Raw genomic sequence first — 25,864 nt, 5'->3', positions numbered from 1 at the left:
GCCATGGTGGATTTGAAAACATAGAGGAGAGTTTTAAAATAAAAACAGAAAGTGCTGGAAATACTCAGCAGGTCTGGCAGCATCTGTGGAGAGAGAAACAGAGTTAATGTTTCAGGTCTGAAAGGTCACAGGTCTGAAATGTCAACTCCGTTTCTCTCTCTACAGATGCTGCCAAACCTGTTGAGTATTTCCTGCACTTTGTTTTTATTTCAGATTTCCAGCATCCGCAGTATTTTGCTTTTATTTGTGAATTTTAAAATTAAGACGTTGCTTGACCGGGAGCCAGTGTAGGTCATCGAGCATAGGGGTGATACGTGAACAGAACTTGGTGCAAGTTAAAATAAAGGCAGCAGAGTTTTGGATGACCTCAAGTTTACAGAGGGTAGAATGTGGGAGACCAGCCAGGAACGCGTTGGAATATTCAAGCCTAGTGGTAACAATGGCATGAATGAGGGTTTCAGCAGCAGATGAGCTGAACCGGGTGAAGTTGGGCAACATTACGGAGCTGGAAATAGCCATCTTAGTGATTCTGTGAATACGAGCTCAGAATTTCATCTCAGGGTCAAATGTAACACCGAAGTTTCAAACAGACAGGTTTAATCTTAGACTGTTGCCAGGGACAGCAATGGAGTTGGTAGTTAGTGAATGGAGTTTAGAGCCGGGACTGAGAACAATGGCTTCAGACTTCCCAATATTTCTGTTCATCGTACTGGATCTTGGATAAGCAGTCGAGAGTAGGGGTGGTGAATTACAGCTGAGTGTTGTCAGCATACATGTGAAAAGTAACACTGTGCTTTCGGATGATGTCGCTGAGGGGCAGCATGTAGATGAGAAATAGAAGGGGGTCAAAGATAGATCCTTGGGGGACACAAGTAACGGTGCGGGAGCTGGAAGAAAAGTCATTGCAAGTGATTCTCTGGCTACGATCAGATAGGTAAGAATGGAGCTAGGTGAGAACAGTCCCATCCAGCTGGACGATACTGGAGAAGCATTGGAGGAGAATGGTGTGGTCAACTGTGTCAAAGGCTGCAGAGAGGTTGAGAAGGACAAGTAAGGAAAGATTACTTTTGTTATATACAATATATATTAATAATAATTTTATTACTTTTGTTATAGTTGTATAGGACGTCATCTGTGACTGATAAGAGCTGTTTTGGTAATGTGGCGGGGTAGAAGTCATTGAACAGGAATTGACCTTGAATTGAGCACATTGTCCTCCGATCCCCATTCTCACCTCGTATTGACTGAGACTGCCAAAAGCAGAGTCTTAGAAAAGTACTATCAGGTAATAGGAGGCAGAGGGTGGTAGTGGAGGGTTGTTTTTCAGATTGGAGGCCGGTGACCAGTTCTGTGCCACAGGGATCGGTGCTGGGCCCTCTGTTGTTTGTCATATATATTAATGACTTGGATGTGAATGTAGGGGGCATGATTAGTAAGTTTGCAGATGACACCAAAATTGGTGGTATAGTGGACAGTGAAGAAGGTTGTCTAAGGTTACAACAGGATATAGATCAACTGGGAAAGTGGGCAAGGGATTGGCAAATGGAATTTAACGCAGACAAGTGCGAAATGATGCATTTTGGGAAGTTAAACCAGGGCAGGACATATACAGTGAATGGCAGGGCCCTGGGGACTGTTCTTGAGCAGAGACACCTTGGGGTACAAGTACATAACTCCCTGAAAGTGGCAACACAGGTAGACAGGGTGGTGATGAAGGTGTATGGCATGCTTGCCCTTCATCGGCCGAGGCACTGAGTACAAGAGTTGGGACGTCATGATACAGTTGTACATGACGTTGGTTAGGCCGCATTTGGAGTACTGTGTGCAGTTCTGGTCGCCACACTACAGGAAAGATGTGATTAAGCTAGAGAGGGTGCAGAAAAGATTCACAAGGATGTTGCCTGGTTTGGAGGGCTTGAGTTATAAAGAGAGAGTGGATAGGCTGGGTCTGTTTTCCCTGGAGCGAAGGAGGCTGAGAGGGGACATGATAGAGGTATATAAAATTGAGAGGCATAGATAGGGTAGATAGCCAGAGTCTGTTTCCCATGGTAGGGGTGACTAAAACTAGAGGGCATAGATTTAAGGTGAGAGGGAGGAGGTTTAAAGGAGATCAAAGGGGTAAATTTTTCACACAAAGAATAGTGGGTGCCTGGAATGAGCTGCCTGAGGAGGTGGCGGAGGCAGGAACAGTAGCAACATTTAAGAGGCATCTGGACAGGTACTTGAATGAGAAAGGCATAGAGGGATATGGAATTAATGCAGGCAGGTGGGACTAGTATAGATAGGCATTATGGTCGGCATGGACACGGTGGGCCGAAGGGCCTGTTTCTATGCTGTACCACTCTATGACTAAATATTCAAGGACAAGATAAGAAATCTGTAATATCTGTAACAAAGAAACTTCAGGTGTATAAAATAATTCTACTTCAGACGCAGCCTTACTATAATATATTTTATTTATATTTAAATATGAATTTTATTTTTTCCATTTTATTTTTTACATTTTTTTGTATGTCTTTTTCATTTCATCTCAGTTTGCTTACCCACTGTTTTTTTTTCATGTTTGTTCTTGCTGCTGTTCAATCTTCAGTCCATTAACACCCTATCTGTACTAATGCTTTGTCTTTCAACACATCATTAACATATTGTTTGCCTTTGCTCCATGGCCTTCTGGTCAACCATTCTGTGACCTTGTCCTATCTACACCTTCTCCTTTGTTATCTCTTGCCCCACCCCCGCTTTACTTGCTTATAACCTTTGACATTTCTAATATCTGCCAGTTCTGATGAAGGGTCACTGACCTGAAACATTAACTCTGCTTCTCTCTCCACAGATGCTGCCAGACCAGCTGAGTATTTCCAGCGTTTCTTGTTTTTATTTCAGATTTCCAGCATCCGTAGCATTTTGCTTTTGTTTTTATAAATCCCTGACAGCTGAGTCTCTCTTTGAGATGAGGCATTTGTGCACAGAACAGAACAGTGTAGAGGAACAGCACCAAGAGAACAGTTCCCTCTTGAGATTTCTGTTTCCTCTAACATCAATTTTTTAGCATTTAAATTTCAGCACTAGTTTTGTTCCCATTTTAGCTTCCCATTTTCAGCTCTACATTTGATTAAATGACAGAAGGCAGACATTGAACGAACCTGAGCTTCATACAATCAGAAAAACATTTCTTTCGTTCAAAATGGATTTAGAAAGGATGAAGTAAAAATGATCCAAATATTCTCTCCTCTGGCATTTTTCACATTTGCCAAGGACTTGACCTGCTCTGACCTGTCAGTGCAAATTGTGGGAGTGAGGCGACCAGAATCAGAACCCTCAGTAACAAATAAAATTCAAGATATTTCCAGTTTTGTTTTGGCAAAATAAATCAGTACATTTTTAACATCTTCTTACACCATAGGTCTTGGTGCTAATTCATTAGCATTAAGCTACAGATGTAAATTTCCTGATTACATTACTAAATTATTTCCTGCTTCGTGCTTATTCACCGAGGCGATCAAGACCCTCCCAAGCCCACACAAATATCTGATGAAGTACACATTTGAATATTTTCTAAATATAAATTCTAGTCAGAATTCCGCCCACCATCTGCCAACTCATTTGCTGAACTGACAAAAATTCACAGAAATACCCTGAAAATTTCTTTAATGTCAGGACACATTTGAAAATAATAACTGGTTATGTCTTGTTTTAGTTCTTACCTTTTCTCCCCACGGATCTGAAAATGTGAATATCAAGTTTTGTTTTTTTTTTATAAACAGTTTGTATGGAACTGACTGGACTCATTTAACAAGATATTTAAGATTCATATGCACTTGTGAATAAATAAACAGGTTTTAACATTCAAACAAAGACCTTAACAGTTGGGTAGGTTTTCTTGTTTTTCTCACTCGAAGCGCCAGGCAGTCCTCCATGTGATGGACCCTCACATCCATACCGGAAACGGAAACCTCTCTACAAAGAGGAATCAGATTGGATTGTCAGCACAGCTGTGTACAAGAACAATTCAATCAAATACATTAAAGCTTTAGAAAGGGTTAAGAAAAGATTTATGAGAATGACTCCAGGGATGAGGGATTTCATTATGTGGAGAAGCTGGGGCTGTTCTCCTTAGAGAAGATTAAGAGGAGATTTGATAGAGGTGTTCAAAATCATGAGGGGTCTGGATAGAGTAGATAGAAACAGTTCCCAATGGCAGAAGGATCCAGAACCAGAGGACACTAATTTAAGGCAAATGAACCAATGGCGACCTGAGGAAAAATTTTTATTTATTTTTTACACAGTGAGTGGTTCAGATCTGGAACACACTGCTTCAGTGTGCTGGAGGCAGATTCAACTCAAAAGCGGACTGGATAATTATCTGGAAAAGATAGGGGAATAGCAGTAGGTGAGTTGCTCTTGCACAGAGCCAGCCAGCATGAACACGATGTGCCAAATGGCCACCTTCTACACTGTCACCATTCTATGATTCTATGAAGTACGTGCGAGCTCAGAGGTATCCAGTTAGTCCCACTCCTCCCGCTCTTTCCCTGCAGACCAGAATTTTTTTCCCTTTTAAGTATTTATTCAATTTCCTTTTAAAAGGATATTATTGAAGCTGCTTCCATTGCCCTTTCAGGCAGCACATTCCAGATCACAACAACTGACCGCATTAAGAAAACATACAAAATTTCCCACTCAAATTTGCCAATTACTTTAAATCTGTGCCCTCTGGTTACTGACCCTCATGCTAGTGGAAACTGTTTCTCCTTATTTACCCTCTCAAAAAATGCCTCATGTTTCTGAACACATCTCTTAACCTTCTCTGCTCTAAGGAGAACAACCCCAGCTTCTCCAGTCTCTCCATATAGCTGAAGGCCCTCATCTCTATTAATGTTCAGGCAAATCTCCTCTGCACTCTCTCCAAGGGCTTGACAACCTGCCTAATGTGCAGTGCCCAGAACTGGACACAATACTACAACTGAGGTCCAACAAGTGTTAACTAAAGGTTTAGTATAACTTCATTGTCCCTATTAATAAAGCTAGGATACTGTATACTTTATTATTCGCTCTCTCAACCTGTCCTGCCACCTTCAATGACTTATGTACGTATACACCCTGGTCCCTCTGCTCCTGCACCCCCTTTATTTTACATTTTCTCTCCATGTACTTCCTACCAAAATGCATCACTTCACATTTCTCTGCATTGAACTTCATCTGCCAACCGTCTGCCCATTCCATCAACTTGTTTGTGTCCTTTTGAAGTTCTACACTATCCTCTTCACAGTGCACAATGCCTTCAAATTTCGTAGCATCTGCAAACTTTCAATTTGTTCCCTGTTTTCTAAGGTCTAGGTCATTAATATATATCAGGAAAAGCAAGGGTCCCAACACTGATCCCTGGCTAACTCCACTAGAAATCTTCCTCCAGCCCGAAAAAGATCCATTAACCACTACTCTCTGTTTCCTGTCACTCAGCCAATTCTGTATCCATGTTGCTACTGTCCCTCTTATTCCATGAGCTATAATTTTGCTCACAAGTCTGTTGTGCAGCACTGTATCAAACGCCTTTAGGAACTTGTTCTGCCACCTTATCTATTATCATGGGAACATTTTTTCTGTATTGGCAGGGAGCTAGCTGAAGATACCAGCCACCAGCAGATCATGGTGTCAGCATCAGTCCCTGATGCATTTGGAGTCATTCTGAAGGCAGGGAGAAAACTCCAATAAGTGAGGTGGACTCAATATCACAAAAGAAAAATTATATCTCAACGAAGTAGTAATTTTGGAACACTGTAAAGTGCATTGGATTTTATATAGCAGCAGACTGACTGATACCCATTTGTCCTGAACCAAACATGACTCTCTCTGCAAGGCATTTGTCTCACTGGAGTTAGAAATAAGTTACATCTAACTGATTTTTCCTGCTGCAAATATTAGATTTAAGATTTAATCTTAATTACAAGGCCAATTTGTTCTTTAACAATGGGGAATCCACACTTGCTCGACGTATCTGCACTGATGCATTGATGGGGGAGATGAAGTAGGGTTGGAGGAGGTTAGTGTGGAGCAGCATCGTTAGCTGGGCCAAATGGCCTGTTTTGATGCTGTGAATTCTATGTAATGTGATGAAGAGGAAGCATAAATGGACTGCGATAATCATCATTTGGGGATACATACGTACACATTTCAGTGCTGACATTTATTTCATACGTTGACTTCCTTCCTATTGTGAATAATTGCCAGAACTATAAACCCAATCTCTAGAAAATTCTGTCATTTACTGACATTGCTAAGTTAATATCAAGGACTTGTGGTTTATCTTGTGGTTGTCACTGTTCAAACTGGCCTGATAACAACATATAAGAAAGTTTAAAGAAAAATTGTTTTAAAAAAGTTTATGAATAACAATTGGTTTCTTTTCTCAATGCCTTTTCTTCAGAATTGCTGGAAGTTAAGCATTTTCCTGAGTCTGATAAACACATGCTGCAGACATAATGAAAGAACAAGTCAATGCCACAGAGGAAACAACAACAGCAATCTCAAAACTCCACAAGTGACAGTGAAACAGCCACTATCACTCCAGCACTGAGCTGAACACTGGCTATACCGTGTACACAACATGCTAGGTTATCAATCTAATTAAACAAGAACCTGAAATGGCAGCTGTGTGACGGTACAAAATAATCTGAGAAAGACCATTCTCTACCCAGAGGAAAGTGCCAAAAATATACATCTATTTTTCAAGAAGTATAAAGAAAGCTAGTCAGTACCTGCTGATTCTTCCCATCCCAACAATCTGACCTATTCCTAAGGTATGCCCCAGGGATTTACAAACTGCTACCAATCTACAGAAATTTCTTTCAATGGTTAGTTTCTAGTGGATCTCAGGATCTTCCTGGTAAGATACACTTTCCCATAGGGAATACCTGAAAACTAAGGTCAAACATCACATCCACCCTAGCAGCTAAACAGAACTGTAGTCCAGGTCCCCGTCTACCGATGAAGGGTCACAGACCTGAAACGTTAACTCCGTTTCTCTCTCCACAGGTGCTGCCAGACCTGCTGAGTATTTCTGGCACTTTCTGTTCTCATCCACAAGCAATATTAGATTTAAGGTTTCATTTTAATTACAAGCTACATTTGTTATTTAATAATGGCAAATCCACGCTTGCTCAGCATATTTACACTGATATGTTGATATAGTGGGAGATGAAGTAGGTTTGGAGGAGGTCCGTGTGAAGCATTAATGCCAGAATGGCCTGTTTCTGTGCTGTGAATTCTGTGTAATATGCACAGTGGCGCAGTGGTTAGCACCGCAGCCTCACAGCTCCAGCGACCCGGGTTCAATTCTGGGTACTGCCTGTGTGGAGTTTGCAAGTTCTCCCTGTGTCTGCGTGGGTTTTCTCCGGGTGCTCCGGTTTCCTCCCACAAGCCAAAAGACTTGCAGGTTGATAGGTAAATTGGCCATTATAAATTGCCCCTAGTGTAGGTAGGTGGTAGGGAAATATAGGGACAGGTGGGGATGTGGTAGGAATATGGGATTAGTGTAGGATTAGTATAAATGGGTGGTTGATGGTCGGCACAAACTCGGTGGGACGAACGGCCTGTTTCACAGCTGTATCTCTAAATTAAACTAAAAAAAAAGAAAAGGAAGCATCAATCGGCCTTTGCTCACAATTTGTCAGTTATGATAACACTGGGAATATTATATAATGTAACACACAATTTATTCAGTGACCTGATTTGGCACAGAATCCTAAAATCACTTTCTTTGTTTCCTCCCCATGAATCTTAACATTCTTCAAATAATGACCTCATAACCTTTCAAAACAAGGGTATGGACTTCATAGAATAGAATCAGACAACACAGGAGGCCGCCATTCGGCCAACTGTACCTGTGCTGGCTCTTTGAAAGATCTGTCAAATTAGTCCCACTCCCCCTTGCTCTTTCCCCCATAGCCTTGCTAATTTTTCCCTTCAAATATTTATCCAATTCCTTTTCGAAAGTTACTACTGAATCTGCTTCCAACACCCTCTCAGGCAGCGCATTCCTGATCACAACAACTCACTGCATAAAAAAATAAATTTTCTTCATCTCCCCCTCTACTATGACTTAAATTCTAACCAACTGTGCCATTTTTTCTAAACTCCCCCTTAATTCCCTGTGATCATCTTAAATCTGTTACCTCTTTACTACTGTCCCACTAGCCAATGGAATCAATCCATCAATATTATAGGGTACAAGGACTGTTAAAATAAATTGTCAAATCTGTGTCCAAACATAGACACAACCCCAGCTTGTTTTAGATTGCCAAAGTTGAGTGCAAAGATTTCAAAATCAGAATTTAACACTATTTTTCACTGGTTAGGCCCAGTATTGCGTCCAGTTCTGGGCACAGTACTTTAGGAAGGAGGTCAAGGTGCAGAGGAGATTTACTAGGATGGTTCCAGGGATAAGGAACTTCAGTTATATGGGGAGACTGGAGGAGCTGGGATTGTTCTCCTTAGAGCAGAGAAGGTTAAGGGAAGACTTAATAGAGGTGTTCAAAATTATATGAGGTTTACACGGGTGAGAGGGTCAGCAACCCGAGGACACAGATTTAAGGGAATTGGCAAAAAAATTCAAAGGGAAAAATGAGAATTTTTTTTCTTTTACACAGTGAATAGTTGTGATCTGTAATGCAAAAGGTGATGGAAGCAGATTCAATAGTAATTTTCAAAAGGGAAGTGGATAAATACTTGCAAATGAGACATTTTCAGGCCTACAGGGGAGAGCAAGGAAGTGGGACTAATTGGATAATTCTTTCAAAGAACCAGCACAGGCATGATGGTTCAAATGGCTTGCTCCTGTACTGTATGATTTTACAGTATGAATGAACATGACTAATGAAGTGCAAGATGATGTTAATATCAGTAATGTGGCTTTGATATGGAATGCAGGTACACATGCTGCTGATGTCTCTCTCTTACCTGTTTGGGTTGCTCTACAATCTGAAGGTATGGTCCATCAGCTGGGAAGAAAAAACACACTGATTATTACAAATGCAGAAAATACATTTCATAAGCAAGTTGGAGTCTAATTTGAATGAAGTACTTTGGCTGGAAATCCCCTTGCCCACCGAAGGGGAAAAACAATTCTCTCTCGCAGGGCTAGATCGCAAAAAATCCCTTCTCATAAATCCCAACTGCTGTAAAAACAGCTCTTCAATTAGAGGTATTTATTATACAAGGCAAAATATAATGCTTTGAAAGTATACCATAAAATTATTAAATCTACATCTACAGACCAAACCCCACCAAGGCAGCAGGTGATATTGACAACTCAATATACTTGTTAATCTGACCCCATTTGTACCAGACAGAAAAACAGGTCAAACTGTAAATCAACAAATGATGAGTTTTTTCCAATAAGGCCATCAGGCCCTTCATGTCACTTCAATACAAGGATACACAGCATAAAATATGGTTCACATCTCAATTTCTCGTACGTTCCCTCATGTGCAAGACTGTGGAAAATCTCTATTAATTATGTAACTAATGTGACAGACAGTTTACATCAGCTATATTTTTGATGTTCATTATCTAATGGTGGCTGCACTAACAACAACTTGCATTTATATAGCATCTTTAACATAATAAAATGTCCCAAGGCGCTTCACAGGAATGTATTCAAACCAAATTTGACCCTGAGCTGCATTAGGAAATGCTACTACAGGTGACCAAAAACTTGGTTTTAAGGATCACCTTAAAGGTGGGTTAGAGAGGCAAATGGAATGTTGTCGTTTATTGCAAGGGAAATGGAATATAAAAGTAGGGATGTTTTGCTACAGTTGTATAGGGTATTGGTGAGACTACATCTGCAGTACTGTGGACAGTTTTGGCCTCCTTATTTAAGAAAGGATATAAATGTGTTAGAGGCACTGCAGAGAAGGTTTATTCGACTGATAACTGGGATAGGGTGGTGGGGGCTTATGAGAAAAGGTTGGACTGGTTGGGTCTGTATCCATTGGAGTTCAGAAGAATGAGAGGTGATATTACTGAAACATATAAGATCCTGAGGGGACTTGACAGGGTGGAGGCTGAAAGGATGTTTCCCCTTGTGGGGGAGACTAGAACTAGGGGACACAGTTTAAAAATAAGGGGTCGCCCATTTAAGAAGGAGATGAGGAGAAAGTTTTTCTCCGAGGGTCGAGAGTCTTTGGAATTCTCATCCCTAGGCAGGGTCATTGAATATTTTTAACTAACAAAGGAGTCAAAGGTTATCAGGGGTAGATGGGAAAGTGGAGTTGATCAGCCATGATCTTATTAAATGGAGAAGCAGGTTTGAAGGGGCCGAATAGCCTACTCCTGCTCCTAATTTGTATGTTTGTATGTTAGAAAAGTTCAGGAAGAGAATTCCAGAGCTTAGGCCCTCGGCAGCTGAAGGCACAGCCACCAATGGTGGGGCGATGGAAATCGGTGATGCAGAGGAGGCCAGAATTGGAGGAGAGCAGCTGTCTCGGAGGGTTGTAGGGCTGAAGGAGGTTACAGAGATAGGGAGGCGAGAAGCCATGAAGGGATTTAAACATAAGGGTGAAAATTTTAAAATTGAGGCATTTCTGGACCAGGAATCAATGTAAATCAGTGCGTACAGGGGCAATGGGTGAATGGGACTTGGTGCGAGTTAGCATACAAGGTGGCATCATTTTGGATCAGCTGAAGTTTACAGAGGGCACAAGATGGGAGGCCAACCAGCCTTTTAGCTCAACAGTTTAGCCCTTCCACAGGATACGTCCAATCTAATCTACGATAGAATGGTTAAAGCACAGGAGGCCATTCGGCCCGCCATGTCCATTCCAGCTCTCTGCATCAGCAACTCTGCTAGTCACACTCCCCCACCTCTTGCCCTGTAGCCCCGCAAATTTTCTCTCTTCAGGTGCTTATCAAATTCTCTTCTGAAAGTCACGATTGAATCTGCCTCCACCACACACTCAGGCAGTGCATTCCAGATCCTAACCACTCACTACGTAAGAAAGTTTTTCCTCATGTCGCCTCTGAATCTTCTGCTATTCACCTTAAATCCTCTATTTCTCGGATCCTTCCACCAATGGGAACAGTTTCTCCCCAACTACTCTGTCCAAACCTCTCATGATTTTGAAAACCTCTATCAACTCTCCTCTCGACCTTCTCTGCTGTAAGGAGAACAGCCCAGCCTCTGCAATCAACCATGGAACTGAAGTTGCTCATCCCCAGAATCTTTTCTGCACCCTCTCTAAAGCCTGCACATCCTTCCTAAAGTGGAATCATAGGCCCATCTCTACCAACCCCTGAGGAAAATCTCCACATAATACTTCTTTATCCCCCTAAGTGCAAAATCTAGAACAACAATCGCCCTGTGGATCTCCATTGGCTAACTTTAACCTGCCATCCTCCAGAAACAATTCTCTTTGGAACCCTTGTATCCCACAGATCACACAGACCAACCATGATCTAACTGAATGGTAGAAAGGGCTCCAGGGGGCTGAATGGCCCACTCCTGTTCCTGTATTTTAAAAAATCATTGTCGTCTATACTAACTCAAACTATTAATTTCATTCGTAAAAAAGGAGACACACAGCAATTTTACAAGTACATTATGTACGGTGGAAAAATATTCACACTGGTAATAAATTACAAGACAAAACCAGACAGAGAAAGCGTATCACATAAGACAATGTGACAGACTGAGCCAACAAGACTTTCGAAAGCAAACGTTTCCTTGTACAATGCAGAAAATTATTAACTATTTGTTACTAATGTGTTAAGGAGCTTTGAGGACTGAGTCACCACTTTCTGAATCTCAATCTGTTTTTCCCACAGTGGAAATATTTAGTGAAATCTCTGCAAAGTCTTAGACAGGAAGTAGCTATAATCTGGACAAATCCCTGCTTGTCTGATACAGTAAATGAGAAGCTGAAGATTTCACAAACTTAAACAAATTTAGTACTGATAATGCAAAACAGTAATTTGTTCCAAATGGAGCTAGATGTCAGAGATTTAAATCTTTCAGAAATGTGAGCCTCCTCCCACCCTCTTCATCTCACTCTATCCATACATCTTTCTATTCCTTTCTCTCTCATAGGCCAATCCAGCTTCCTCTTAAATGTTTCTATACTATTTACCTCAACCTCTCCCTGTGGTAGCGAGTTCCACATTCTCACCACTCTCTGGGTAAAGAAGTTAATTCTGAATTCCCAATTGGATTTATTAGTGACTATCTTACATTCATAGCCTCTAGTTTTGGACAACCCCACAAGTGGAAACATCTTCTCAAACATCAAACCCCCTTCATAATCTTAAAGACCTCTCATGCGCATCTCAACCCCCTCTTTTGTAGGAAGAAGTAAGGAGAGAGAAAGCGAATATGCACAAACAGGTGAGTGCGCGTGCGGGAAGGCGGGCATGCAGGCGAGAGCCACTTGGGAAAAAGGGACAAAATGAGAAACTGCAGCTTATCGTGCCTTTAGGGGATCTCAAAGAACTTCAGTTACTGTGATGTAGTCAAATGCTGCAGCCAATTTGCACAGGACACGTCGTACAATAAAGGCCTGCTACCCGACCCGAACCCAACAGGACCCGACGACGTGTGTCGAGTTCGGGTCGGGTTGGGCCCATCTTCTGGGTCCGGCTTTCGGGCTCGGGTCGAGTTGGGCTGGACACACACGGTAAGGCTCTGCTGGTAAGTATTAAAAATAAAAAACTTACCGAAGCTGGGAGTCCGGGACGAAACTGAGTCTACACAGTGAGCGAGTGATGTCATTGTGACATCATCACGCATGCGCTGCAGCTTCCCAGTCGGAAGGTAAGTAAAGGGATGGTCGGGCTGGGCTCGAGTGGAGTTGGAGTTGGGGTTGGGGTGAAATTGGAGGGACTCGGGCCAGGTCGGGCTCGGGTCCACTGTGGATCGGTCGGGTTCAGGTCGGGTTCTTTTTCCCGACCTGAGGAGGCCTTTATCATGCAAACAGGAATGAGATAAATGAAGTACTAAATTGTTTCTGATGTTGGGTGTGGAAAGAATGTTGGTCACAACCGCAAGAGCATGCAGCTCAATAAATCCCCAGTCATGGAGGCCACCATCCAGCACTGACCTAAGGTGATGGCCTAGAAATTCGGGTGAATATGGAAATATAAGAAATAGGAGAAAGAGTAGGCCATACGGCCCCTCAAACCTGCTCCACCACTCAATAAAATCATGGCTCTGCCTCCACCTCATAATTTTTCCTTGAAACTACTGGATTGTTGTAAAAATCCATCTGATTCATTAATGTCCTTTCGGGAAGGAAATCTGCTGTGCTTACCCGGTCTGGCCTTTTTGTGATTCCAGGCCTATAGCAATGTGGTTGCTGCTTATCTGCCCTCTGAAATGGCCCTGCAAGCCACTAAAAGCAATTAGGGGTGGACAATAAACGCAGACCTTGCCAGCGACACCCTCAGCCCATGAATGAATAATAAAAAACTCTCCTCATAGGACAACCCTCTCATCCCAGGAATCAATCTAGTGAGCACAATCTACAAACATTAACTCCATGTTGCTAGAAAAGTCATTTATTCTGCTTTCACTACACTGTACAAAGGATAAATTAACAAAGAATCCAAGGGTGTATTTGGAAGAAGTTTGACATTGCCATTATGGTGTAATTGCAGCCTGAATCCAGTATCAAGACCCACATGGAAACCAGAACGGAGAGGAACAAAACTCACCACTTTGGAACCAGTTCAGGTCCTGGCACCTGATTTACACTTTCATGTTTAGTGTCAGTATAAAGCTGCTTTGGTTTTGTATTGTTGCTAGATTTGTGCAATGTGAATGTACTCAAGAGTTTTTGAAAGGTTTGTGATGAAATCCTGCAGCCATTTCACTGGGCACCACAACTGTACAAATGTTAGTGTTAGATTTATAAGAGCTGGTCTTACATCGAATGTACGGCACAGTAACAGGCCATTCGGCCCAACTGGTCTATGCTGGTGTTTATGCTCATGAGCCTCCTCCCACCCTTCTTCATCTAACCTCATCAACAAACCCTTCTAATCCTTTCTCCCTCATGTGTTCATCGAGCTTCCCCTTAAATGTATCTGTACCATTCACCTCAACCACTCCCTGTGGTAGCGACTCCCACATTCTCACCACTCTCTGCGTAAAGAAGTTCCTCCTGAATTCGCTATTGGATTTTTTGGTGACTATCTTATATTCATAGCCTCTAGTTTTGGACTCCTGCACACATTGAAACATCTTCTCAAACATCAAACCCCCCCTTAATAATCTTAAAGACCTCTATCATTACCCCTCAGCTTCCTCCTTTCTAGAGAGAAGAGCCCTCCAGCGTGTTCGATCTTTCCTGATAGGTATTAACTCTCAGTGCTGGGCTCTGTTTAAGAATTAAATAGTACAGGATATACGCACAAGAACACAAGAAATAGGAGGAGTAGACCATATGGCTCGTCGAACCTGCCCCGCCATTCAAAACGATCACGGCTGATCTTAGGATTCAATTCCACTTTTCCACCCGCTCGCCATATCCCTTGATTCCCCGAGACATCAAAAATCTATCTATCTCAGCCTTAAACGTATTCAGCAATGGAGCATCCACAACCCTCTGGGATAGAGAATTACAAAGATTCACAACCCTTTGAGTGAAGTAATTTCTCATCTCAGTCCTACATGATCAGCCCCTTATCCTGAGACTGTGCCCCCGTGTTTTAGGTTCTCTGACCAGTGGAAACAATCTCTGTGTTTACCCTACCTAGCCCCATCAGAATCTCATATATTTCAATGTGATCACCTCTCATTCTTCTAAACTCCAGAGAATACAGGCCCAATTTACTTAGTCTCTCATCATAGGAGAACCCCCGATCCCAGGGATCAATCTAGTTAACCTTAACTGTAGCACCTCCACTGCAAGTATATCCTTTCTTAAACGTGGAGACCAAAACGGCACACTGTATTCCAGATGTGGTCTCACCAAAACCCTGTACAATTGTAGCAATACTTCCTTATTCCTGTACTCCAATCCCCTTGCAATAAAGGCCAACATGCCATTTGCATACACAATGCACCTTTCATTTGAATAACTTCCTCTGAATGATGGTGCAGTGGCTTTAAACAAATTTATTTTGTGATGGAATGAAAAATAGAAAATGCTGAGATCTGACACAAGAACCAAAGGTGTGAAGATGCAGCAGAGTCTCACCTGCTGAGAGAGAGAGAGAGAGAGAGAGAGAGAGAGAGAGGTGAATACTTCAGATAGAGCAATCATAACATTACCTCTCAAAACATTAAAGAACTTGGATTAAACAGCACCTTTGACAACACTATATAACGTGCTTCACAGCCAATGAATTGGTTTTGAAGTGTACACCTTGATACTATTGTGCACAGCAAGATCCTAAGAACGGCAATGGGATAAATGACCAGTTAATCTGGTGGCGGCAGCTGAGAGATGAATGTTGGCCTAGACACCTTGAGAATTTCCCTAATCTTCAATACTACTCATGGGATCTTTTACATCCAGCTGACCTGAATTTGGCATTTCATTTGAAAGATGACAATTCTGACATCACAGCACTGTCTCAGCACTGCACGAGATGTTAGACCCTTAGAGTGGGTCTTGAACCCCAATCCACTGCTTCTGAGGTGAAAGTGCTACCATTGGGACTTGATGACACTTAACCTTTTCCAGATATTGAAGGATCTGACGCATATTTCCAATAATTTTATTTTTACACGATTAATCCATTTGATATTGGGTGACCAATTAATCTAATTTTTCTCGGTCAAAGCAGTTTGCTGTACTATAATTTTTCACACTTTTACAAAACAGTACTAAAATTGCAAATTACTTAATTCAGGACCCAGCGTCCCAGTAAAACATCCATCGTCGATGTACTCACTTGTCTGTAGTGGAGAGTCCGTGGGACCAATTGGTGAGTTAAACATGGTCGCGGATATGTCTAAAGCATTATAATCTTCAATGCCATAAATCTGAATAGAATGATGTGGAGAAAGAAATGAGGAATCAATATCAGAGAGTTCACTTGTAATTACACAGAAAATAGACACTAATTATCGTTCCATGCCAGCTATTAATCTTCAGATAGTGGTTGAAAGACGAGTGGGTAGCCATCCTAAATCAGCATTTCTGGTTAGACAAGGATTGGTAAAAATTATTGTTGGGGGAGGGGGAGAGAAGCAGATCATTTGTGAATGGACTGCTTGCAGATCAGGCGTTGTCCAAACTGTAAGATACAATATTCGCTGCTGGCTAGATCCTCTGGGCGGTTAACCAGCAGTGACCTTTCCCAGGTCAAGCCTATCCCAATCAGCATCCAGAACAGCTCCCTATCAACAAGCACAACAGCAAAGGTAAAATCGGGAATGTAACTGAGGATTACTGTTCCCAACTTTTCACTATTGCATTGGAAGAAATGTAGCCGGACTTTTCAGAGAAGTTAGGAAACCTTTCTCCATGCAAAGGGGGGTAGAAGTGAGGAATTCTCTTGCACAAAAAGCAGTAGATGTTAGCTCAATTAAAAATTTTTAATCTGAGATCATTAGAGCTTTTCAAGCCAAGAATATTACGGGATGTGGAACCAAGGTAGATTGATGGATTTAGGATACAGGTCAGCCATGATCTCATTGAATGGCGGACAGGTTTGAAGGGCTGAATGGCCTCCTGTTCCTATGTTCCAACGTACCAATAGAACTAAACCCCAACATACCCACAACAACTTATACTTATATAGTGCCTTTAATGTAATAAAATACCCCAAGGCATTCATAGGGGTGTTATAAAGCAAAGGTTGACACCAAGGCATACAAGGCGATATTAGGGCACTTGGCCAAAAGTTTGGTCAACGAGGTAGATTTTAAGGAGCATCTTAGAGGAAAACAGAGAGTTGGAGAGGCAGAGGTGTTTTGGGGAATACCAGAGCTTTGGGCCTAGGCAGCCGAAGGCATGGCTGCCAATAGTGCAGGAATGGAAATCAGGGATGCTCAAGAGGCCAGAAATAGAGGAGTGCATAGATCATGGAGGATTGTTGGGCTGGAGGAGATTAGAGATAGGGAGGGGCAAGTCCATGGAGGCATTTAAAAAAAGGATGAGATTTTTAAAACCAAGGCATTGCCTGACCAGCAGCCAATGCAGGTCCGTGAGCACAGGGGCGATATGGGAAAGGGACTTGGTCCAAGTAAGGACACGGGCAACAGAGTTTTGGATGAGCTCAAGTTTATGGAGGGTGGAATTAAACCCTTAATACACCCATGTAACCATATCCCAGTATACCCTCAGAACGTAAGCTCAATATGCTAACGAAACCATAGGCCAATTGTTGGTTTTGGAAAGGACAGAATAAAATAGAACAGATACATAAATGCAATGAACTGAACTGAATTCTGTTGTAAACCAAGATTTTAATAAATATGATAAAAGCAAAATGCTGTGGATGCTGGAGATCTGAAATAAAAGAAAGAAATGCTGGAAACACTCAGCAGGTCTGGCAGCATCTATGGAGAGAGAAGCAGAGTTAACGTTTCAGGTCAGTGACCCTTCTTCAGTGTTATAGTGAGCACAACGCTCCAATTCAGATTCAATCTCTGGACAAAACTATACATATGCCAGTGAGGAGAATGCTTTACCCCTCACACAGCTGAATAGTCTGTCAGCATCCAGGCTCAAATGTGAAGGAATGGCTACTTGGATTGGACAGTGGAAAGTTGCCAGTAGTGGTGGGACTGCACTGCCCCAGATACTGCATCAGCTCAGAGAGTCAGGGAGAGGGCAGGAAGATTTGTGGAAAACCAAAAATCAAAAGCAACCAACTGTAAGAACATTCTGACTCACTGCGTGTTTGCAATTGGTCTCCTGTTGATGACACTGGGGCAAAAGTTTGTTAGAAAAGGCAGACCCCATCTTTCTTCTTAACAGTGATATATCATGTGAAATAGGTTGACTCCCAGTTTATCCCACATGATCAGACAGGCTCCAGCTGAGGCACAGTAAACATTATCCAGGCTGTAGGTTCCTTAAAAGATCCCCGAAGCATTCCTCTCAAATTACCCCTCTCCATTATTAGCACTCTTATTGAGAAGGTGAGCTCCCCATGGAAACAATCTGCTCCTAGCCACCCAAGTATGGCTTCCCACCAAAGCACAGCCAGAGCTACGCTTGGAACAAAGACACTACTAAATCACGTAGCTTCTTTCATTCAGGTCAGACGCTGATTAAACTATACCTTTGTTTCAGCACTGCCCCAGTTAGCTTTCCTTCATTTCTATCCAATATGTTTCAGTTCCCCTTTCAGTCATGTTCAATCACTAACTTGAGTTTTTATTCATCCAATTTCCTTTCTGACAGCTGCTTAAAACCTTCTGACAAGAATTTTTCTCATGTACTATTTAATCCTTTATTCGGGCATGTTTTTATTTTCCATTGACTTAAACACACGACCCATTTCACCCACCAGACTGCCATGCTGATCAGGCAGTCCCCAATACGCACACTTCACAGACATCAATAAACCCCCTCAGCTTCTATCCCCCTGCTCCACTGACCAATTGTGGCCAAACAAGTAGGTAACTGAGCAACTTACTGATGCCTCTTCAAAGCATCTGCTGGGAGTTGTACGCACACAGCCCAAAGCCGACTTCACCTTTATGTTTCCATAATCCCACAGGGATTTGTCAATCTACCACTCACTGACCCACCTCACACCCCATCGTGCATGGGTACATCTCTGTAAACTCCGCCAGCCCTCGGAGATCTCTGCTTTTCTCCAGTCCTGGCCTTTTGTGCATGCCCCTGTGCTTTCACCCCACCACTAACAGCTGTGCTTTCAGTTACCTTCCCATAAGCTCTGGAATTCCCTCCCTACACTCTCCACCTCTCTCTCCTCCTTTAAATGCTCCTTAAAACCCACCTCTTCACCTGTCCTAATATCTGCTTACAGGGCTTAGTGTCAAATTTTATAAGTTAATGCTCATGTGAAGCACCTTGGGATGTTTTACTACATGAAAGGAATGATATAAATGTAAGTTGTTGGTGGGTTTTTTAAAAAAAGCAATAATTTTTTTGAAAATACACTGGTCAAGATTATCTACAGATAGTTAGTGATAATCATACAATTACCAGCACATTTAAAATATTTGTGAAACATTTCAGTGATGTTTGTTTATTGTAATCTATTTCTTAACCAGTGTGTGTTGTGCTGACAGTTTCATAACCACATTTACCACAAAAGCAGAGCAGAAATATTAAATGAGCACAATTTAAGGTCCTTAACACCTTGTTGGTTTTTCGCTGTGAGGTGAGGGATGGTAGCGATTGGAGAACAGAATCCTGTTAGGCACCTATTGAAAGCCACAAGCATTTCCACACCAGGTATGATGCAAAGTAAAGCTCCCTCTGCCAAATGCCTCAGTCTCAATCTCAGTTTGATTGCGTACACCAGCCATCAATGGGTACGATTGTCAAATTTTAATGAATTAGGGCCATTTTTGGGTTGTATTCCTACGCTCTCTAGGAACAGTTTTCAGACTGTGCAAAGTATTTCCATCCGGGTCCACTGCAGCCAGCATGGGAGAGATTCTAAACCACGCCAACACTCAGTTCCTCCTTACTCAACATCTTTGAAATCTTCCTGAAGAGGTGAATTATTCAGAATTTCACCATTTCATCTTGCTTCTAGATTGCAGCTGATGATTGACAGAGTTTAGAATCATACAGCACAGGTGGTCATTCGGCCCATCGTTCCTGTGCCGGCTCTTTGAAAGAGCTATCCAATTAATCCCTCTTTCCCTGCTCTTTCCCCATAGCCCTGCAAATCTTTCCCCTTCCAGTATTTATCCAATACACTTTTGAAAGTTACTATTGAATCTGCTTCCACCGCCCTTTCAGGCAGCACATTCCAGATCACAACAACTCAGTGCGTAAATAACATTTCTCCTTATCGGCCCTCTGGTTCTTTTGTCAGATACCTTAAATCGGTGTCCTCTAGTTACCAACCCTTATGTCAGTGGAAACAGCTTCTCCTTATTTACTCTAGCAAACCTTGCTTGATTTTGAACATCTCATTATGTTTATCAGGAGTGAATGAGATAGCATACCAGAGACATGTAATTAGCAATCATATTGTTCACAAAGCTGGACTGTATTTACAAAATTAATGATTTAATAGAAGGAAGTTTCCACAAGATAGAAATCTCAGCCACTTACACTGGGGACTCCAAGACGATATGTATCCTCTTCAGCCATCATTAGCCTAGGATAGGAAACAAAAAACATTTAACACAAAGAACACATTAATACAATAATTGCATTGTGATCACTTTAAAATCAGGTTAAGATGTGAAGATCAGAACACAGTCTTTCATGTATTCTAATGCAAATGATGTCAACTCAATGGATAAGAACAAACTTGCATTTCTATAGTGCCTTTCAGCACCTCAGGACATCCCAAAGCACTTTACAGCCAATTAAATACTTTTGATGTGTAGTCCCTGCTCTAATTTTGGAAACATGCCAATTTGTGAACAGTAAGATCCCACAAACAGTCTTGAGGTAATGACCAGATAATCTGATTTTTAAGTAATGTTGAAGGATAAATATTGGGCAGGACACTGGGGAAAACGCCTCTGCTCTTCTTTGAAATAGTGCTATGGGATCTTTTACGTCCACCTGAGAGAGCAGGCGGGGCCTCAGTTTAACATCTCTTTTGAAAGGTGGCACCTCTGACAGTGCAGTACTCCCTCAGTATGGCACTGGAAGTGTCAGCCAGGATTGTGTGTTTAAGTCTCTGCATTCAGTAACTATGATGACTCTCCATTGTCTACCATTCGGAGATGCTGCTGCCTCAGTCCTATTCCATACAATTTCCTCCCTAACCTCCTCTAAAAACCTTTTCCAGAACTAAGCCTTTGGTCAAGCTTTTCTTAGACTCTTCCTTCCTGGATTAGCATCCTTTTTGCAGACATCTCTCAGCTGGGATGTCCTTAATGTTAAATGTACTGTATAAATGGAAGTAGTGTTTTAACTTGCAATGCACCTAAATCACAGAACATTGGGTGGCAACAGGAACTGGTTTAACTGTGATGTCAGTGTGATCGGAAAGCTCACTCACACTTCCACAAGATTCAGAACGATAACCTGCAATCCTGGACTGTGTATCTGTCACTACTTCCAGGGAAAGGAGGAGAGAAAATTGGAGAAATTGAAATGATCATTTGCACTCATGATATAGTGAAGAACAAAAGTTAACATTTGAAAAGACCCAGACAAATACTTGATTAAAAGTAGAATTTAAGGTTCCAAATTTAATCACTGGGACAGCTCCAAATCCCCCATGGAACACATTGTTCTTGTGCTGCCAGAGCTGCTGATATAGGCCAGAAACCATGCAGGCTATTTTCCTCAATCTCAGAAAAACATTCACCCTCCACATATAAAGAGGAACTTCTTTCACCCCATGGGGAAACAATGGGGAAGATCATCATTTGTTGAATGCAACTGGTCAGCGCTCAGTAATGGTGATTAGATCACCTTGGACCTCCTGAGTTCCACCTATTGAGGGGTCATGGAGAGGTTTCACAGAACATCTATTGATGCCAATGAGCTGGAGGAAGGTGGGGCTTATTTGCAGGACTCACAACAACCAGTCTATTTTACAGCAAATAGCAAAGCAAACATGTGTTATTCAGCAAATCTTCAAAAGCGCCTCCATAAACCACAGCAAAGAGAGCTCATGAATGAAACTGCAGCAAAGTTTCCTGATGAGAAAACTATTTCTCTAGCAAAATGCAGTGAGTGGAGGATAGCTGCATAATACAAATTACTTACAGGAATGTGCAGAGAGAGTGCTGCACTGTCGGAGGGTCGGCACTGAGGGAGCGCTGCACTGTCGGAGGGTGGGCACTGAGGGAGCGCTGCACTGTCGGAGGGTGGGCACTGAGGGAGCGCTGCACTGTCGGAGGGTGGGCACTGAGGGAGCGCTGCACTGTCGGAGGGTGGGCACTGAGGGAGCGCTGCACTGTCGGAGGGTCGGCACTGAGGGAGCGCTGCACTGTCGGAGGGTCGGCACTGAGGGAGCGCTGCACTGTCGGAGGGTCGGCAATGAGGGAGCGCTGCACTGTCGGAGGGTCGGCACTGAGGGAGCGCTGCACTGTCGGAGGGTCGGCACTGAGGGAGCGCTGCACTGTCGGAGGGTCGGCACTGAGGGAGTGCTGCACTGTCGGAGGGACGGTACTGAGGGAGTGCTGCACTGTCGGAGGGACGGTACTGAGAGAGTGCTGCACTGTCGGAGGGTCGGTACTGAGGGAACGCTGCACTGTCGGAGGGTCGGTAGTGAGGGAGCGCTGCACTGTCGGAGGGACGGTACTGAGGGAGCGCTGCACTGTCGGAGGGACGGTACTGAGGGAGTGCTGCACTGTCGGAGGGACGGTACTGAGGGAGCGCTGCACTGTCGGAGTGACGGTACTGAGGGAGTGCTGCACTGTCGGAGGGACGGTACTGAGGGAGTGCTGCACTGTCGGAGGGACGGTACTGAGGGAGTGCTGCACTGTCGGAGGGACGGTACTGAGGGAGTGCTGCACTGTCGGAGGGACGGTACTGAGGGAGTGCTGCACTGTCGGAGGGACGGCACTGAGGGAACGCTGCACTGTCGGAGGGTCAGTACTGAGGGAGTGCTGCACTGTCACAGCTGCTGTCTTTCGAATGACACGTTAAGCCAAGGCCCCGTATGCCCTCTCAGGTGGACCTAAAAGCTCCCATGGCGAGTATTCCAAAGAGAAGCAGAGGAGTTCTCCTGGTGGTCTGGCCAATATATCCCTGGACAGATATTAAATCAATTTATTTGGTCATTTATCTCAATAATGTGCACAAATATGTTACCATATTTACCTACATAACCATGAATACACTTGAATGTAATTATATATAAGCGAATGGGGACATTTCCGAGAGACATAAAAAGGCCAAATATAAAAGCAAGTTCTTTCTTTATAAATTCAGTGTATAGAATCCGCTCCTGAAAACATTTGGAATAGATGAGGATGTGAGTCAGAAATTTCCAAGTTTTTTTATCTATGTGGGAGTTCTGCGACTGAATCAGAATTTGTTTTGGTTTAATTATCAGTTTGTCTGAAGCAATCTGTATGAAAATAGCACGAAACATTTCCATTTATCTTTGATCTTTATTAATGCTTGTGGTTTTAAACCTGGAATACATGCTACAGTGCCAACGGAGAATCACTTCTGATAAATTACTAATCCAATTTAATCTCTGGCTAACTCAAGTAGCATACTATCCATTTTTATCATGCGTCATTTCACATCCATGCAATAAGGAAGCTCAATACTCCACTTGGCTTCTGACAACATATCCTCCAATTAGACCAACTTGCAGAAACTACAGCACAGATCAATGGTTTTCGAATCCCCCAATCAATATCAATGGTATTGAAATACTAGGGAATTCCCACATCAATATCAATGTGTGGGTAGAGTGCGTGTGCGGGGTCGAGGGCGCGTACATGTAGATGCTCCTAGTCTGTTCCTGCAGCGACCTGCTGTCAATATGAAAAATCCAATTCCACAGAAGCAACCGTGGGTTATTTTTGCAGAATGACTTCCTCCCAATGTGGTCCTGGAATTCAAACAATGGCCCGGGTTTTGTGGTGATAATGCCGACAAAACTGGCAGCATTTGCCATCATTACTCCACTGAAACTGACAGCAACTGCTGGAGTCTGCACACGTGCACAATAACACGGAAAATGAGAAGTTCCTGTCAGTGACTCTACGCTTCTCCAGAGGGAGCGTTGCTGAGGTTGCCATAGCCTGCAAACCCCAAGCAGTGAATTGATGAAACCTCCCACTCTTTTACCCTGTTAATCCCGCTGACAAACCTCTGAAAAAAGTTACACTTTGTTGAATGAGTGTAACCGGGTTTTGAACGGTGGAGTAACTTTAGAATCACTGCTGAACGCCCTCATTGCCCCTGAAAAGCTAATTTTCTATTTGTGGAATATCAAGTATCTCCACAATAATTTTAAAAATCCACATTTAAAAATAATAGTTTTTGCTTCCTTTTTAGAAGTTTATCTTTATTTTAGCTTCTACCTTAGTCCAGTCAAAATCATTTACTTCACTAACTGAAAAATTAAAAGTGAAGGATTTTAAGTGCTCTTAAACTTCCTGATTTGCTGAGTTTGAATACTTCAATGTGAGTGGCTCCTTATCTGCTTACAGACATCACTGCTGCTGCACACCAGGACATTCCCTTGACTTGCTGCCAGATTTAAACTGCTCTCAGGAAAGGGGGAACCCAGGTTGCTAGATGTCATGGACAGCTTTTCTTGAGGTCAGCAGCAAACGACCTTGCTTTGTCTCGAAAGCCAAAATCTGGGCTAATGTTTCTGTGATTGTGTTACAATATTTGATGCTTTAAATCAGTTATCTTGAGGCAACTGGGAACAGTTGACCCTGAATAGAATTATCCTTCATTTGAAATCAAAGTTCTGCTGCAGTGACGCGTGTAGGAATAACAGAGCTGAGGATAAGGTTCTGTTCTATGCATCTTCTCCCAGGCCACATCTCCAGCCCTGCCTTCTGCCAATTTTCTCTCCATCTTTCTTGAAGGTGTTGACTCCCTGTCGGGGTGAAGACCCATAAGTACGGGACTTCTCAGAGCCAAGTCCGTGGCCGTTATCACAAGTTCAAGTTCCAATGAGTGCTCCTTGACCACAACAGAACCAAGCCCAAGGCTGTCTTTGCCAGTCACACACACATTTCCAAGCATATGGGTCACTAAATAATGATCAGGAGCAGGAATTCTGACCAACTATTTCCTCCCTAAACCAAGGCTGGTGCTCTCCACTAGAATCACTGGATTTCTGCCTCTCCCAGGAGTTTATATAACCTGGCTGAGGGGGGCGGGGTAGGAGGAAGAGGGAAGAAGTTTCTCGTCACGACACCCTGGTCCTGATGGTGTGGGGCAGAATTTTTGAAGCAGCTGGTCCTCTCTTCCCCGTCAATTTCTGTATGCATCATCGAACCAAGCACTAAGACTGAACATGGGACCTTGCTGATCTCCACAGCTCAGATACTTACTCAATAAACTAGACAGAGCCATTGCTTGAGAATTCTACGGCTATTTTAAGCAGCAGTCCTGAAGCATAAAGAAAAGTAACAGTGGGATAAATCTGAAACCAGCATCATCCCACAGTTCAAGATAATGAAGGAACTCAAAGATAGAGTTCCTTTTTCAGGAACAATATTAATAGATTGCTCGCACACAGGTGAAGCCATGACCAGCTTCACATTACGGTTCAACCCTTTAAAATTGCACTCTTGGGTGAAATGTTGGCTTTGGGAAGACCCTAATCAGGACGCAGAATATTAGGGTCCAGCAAATTGACAATTAAATATTTAACTTCTCATTTAAAAGGTAAAGATCTAAAGTTGTTTGTCTATTTTTACTAAAAGCTCGAACATAAATTGGTCAGATTATTCATTACATCATTTTTAACATTGAGGCTATAAAGTGAAGGAGGGTTTTTTTGGTCTGGTTTCCAGATCTCAGCACTTTTAATTCAAAAGTCTGAAGTTTCAGCAGAAGCAGGAGTGAATAGATCTCAGTATAGTTCATTGAGAACTGCAATGGTGTTGAGGTAATTTAAAAAATGTAAAGTAGAATACAAATAGATGTAGTTAAGTGGAGGAATACCAACAAAGATAGAAAACAGGCAAGTGATTTGCAGATTGTGCAAAGGCTGACATCAGCAAATCTACCCAGTCAAAAGAGGTTGTAAGTTTTTATACCAAAATTCCAGACATAGACTTGAACCAGATGAGCACTTGTCACTCTACATAAAT

At 42.6% G+C, this 25,864-nt stretch overlaps 1 protein-coding gene across 6 annotated transcripts in view; it reads right to left on the bottom strand.

The window, feature by feature from the left end:
* The window catches only part of LOC137377480 (nuclear factor NF-kappa-B p105 subunit-like), a 113,099-nt gene that overhangs the window by 57,029 nt on the left and 30,206 nt on the right, over positions 1–25,864 (bottom strand). For all 6 annotated transcript variants that reach the window (XM_068047151.1, XM_068047116.1, XM_068047125.1 and 3 more), the window contains exons 2-5: positions 20,211–20,256; positions 15,892–15,982; positions 8,956–8,996; positions 3,859–3,957 (exon numbers count right to left, since the gene is read on the bottom strand). In XM_068047151.1, the coding sequence (XP_067903252.1) occupies positions 3,859–3,957; positions 8,956–8,996; positions 15,892–15,982; positions 20,211–20,252 (273 nt within the window). In that variant the 5' untranslated portion in view covers positions 20,253–20,256. The remainder of the gene's footprint in view (positions 1–3,858; positions 3,958–8,955; positions 8,997–15,891; positions 15,983–20,210; positions 20,257–25,864) is intronic.

The sequence above is a fragment of the Heterodontus francisci genome, chromosome 1 (genome assembly GCF_036365525.1).
Source record: "Heterodontus francisci isolate sHetFra1 chromosome 1, sHetFra1.hap1, whole genome shotgun sequence".
Classification (NCBI taxonomy): domain Eukaryota; kingdom Metazoa; phylum Chordata; class Chondrichthyes; order Heterodontiformes; family Heterodontidae; genus Heterodontus; species Heterodontus francisci.
This window is presented reverse-complemented; position numbering and strand designations above follow the sequence as displayed.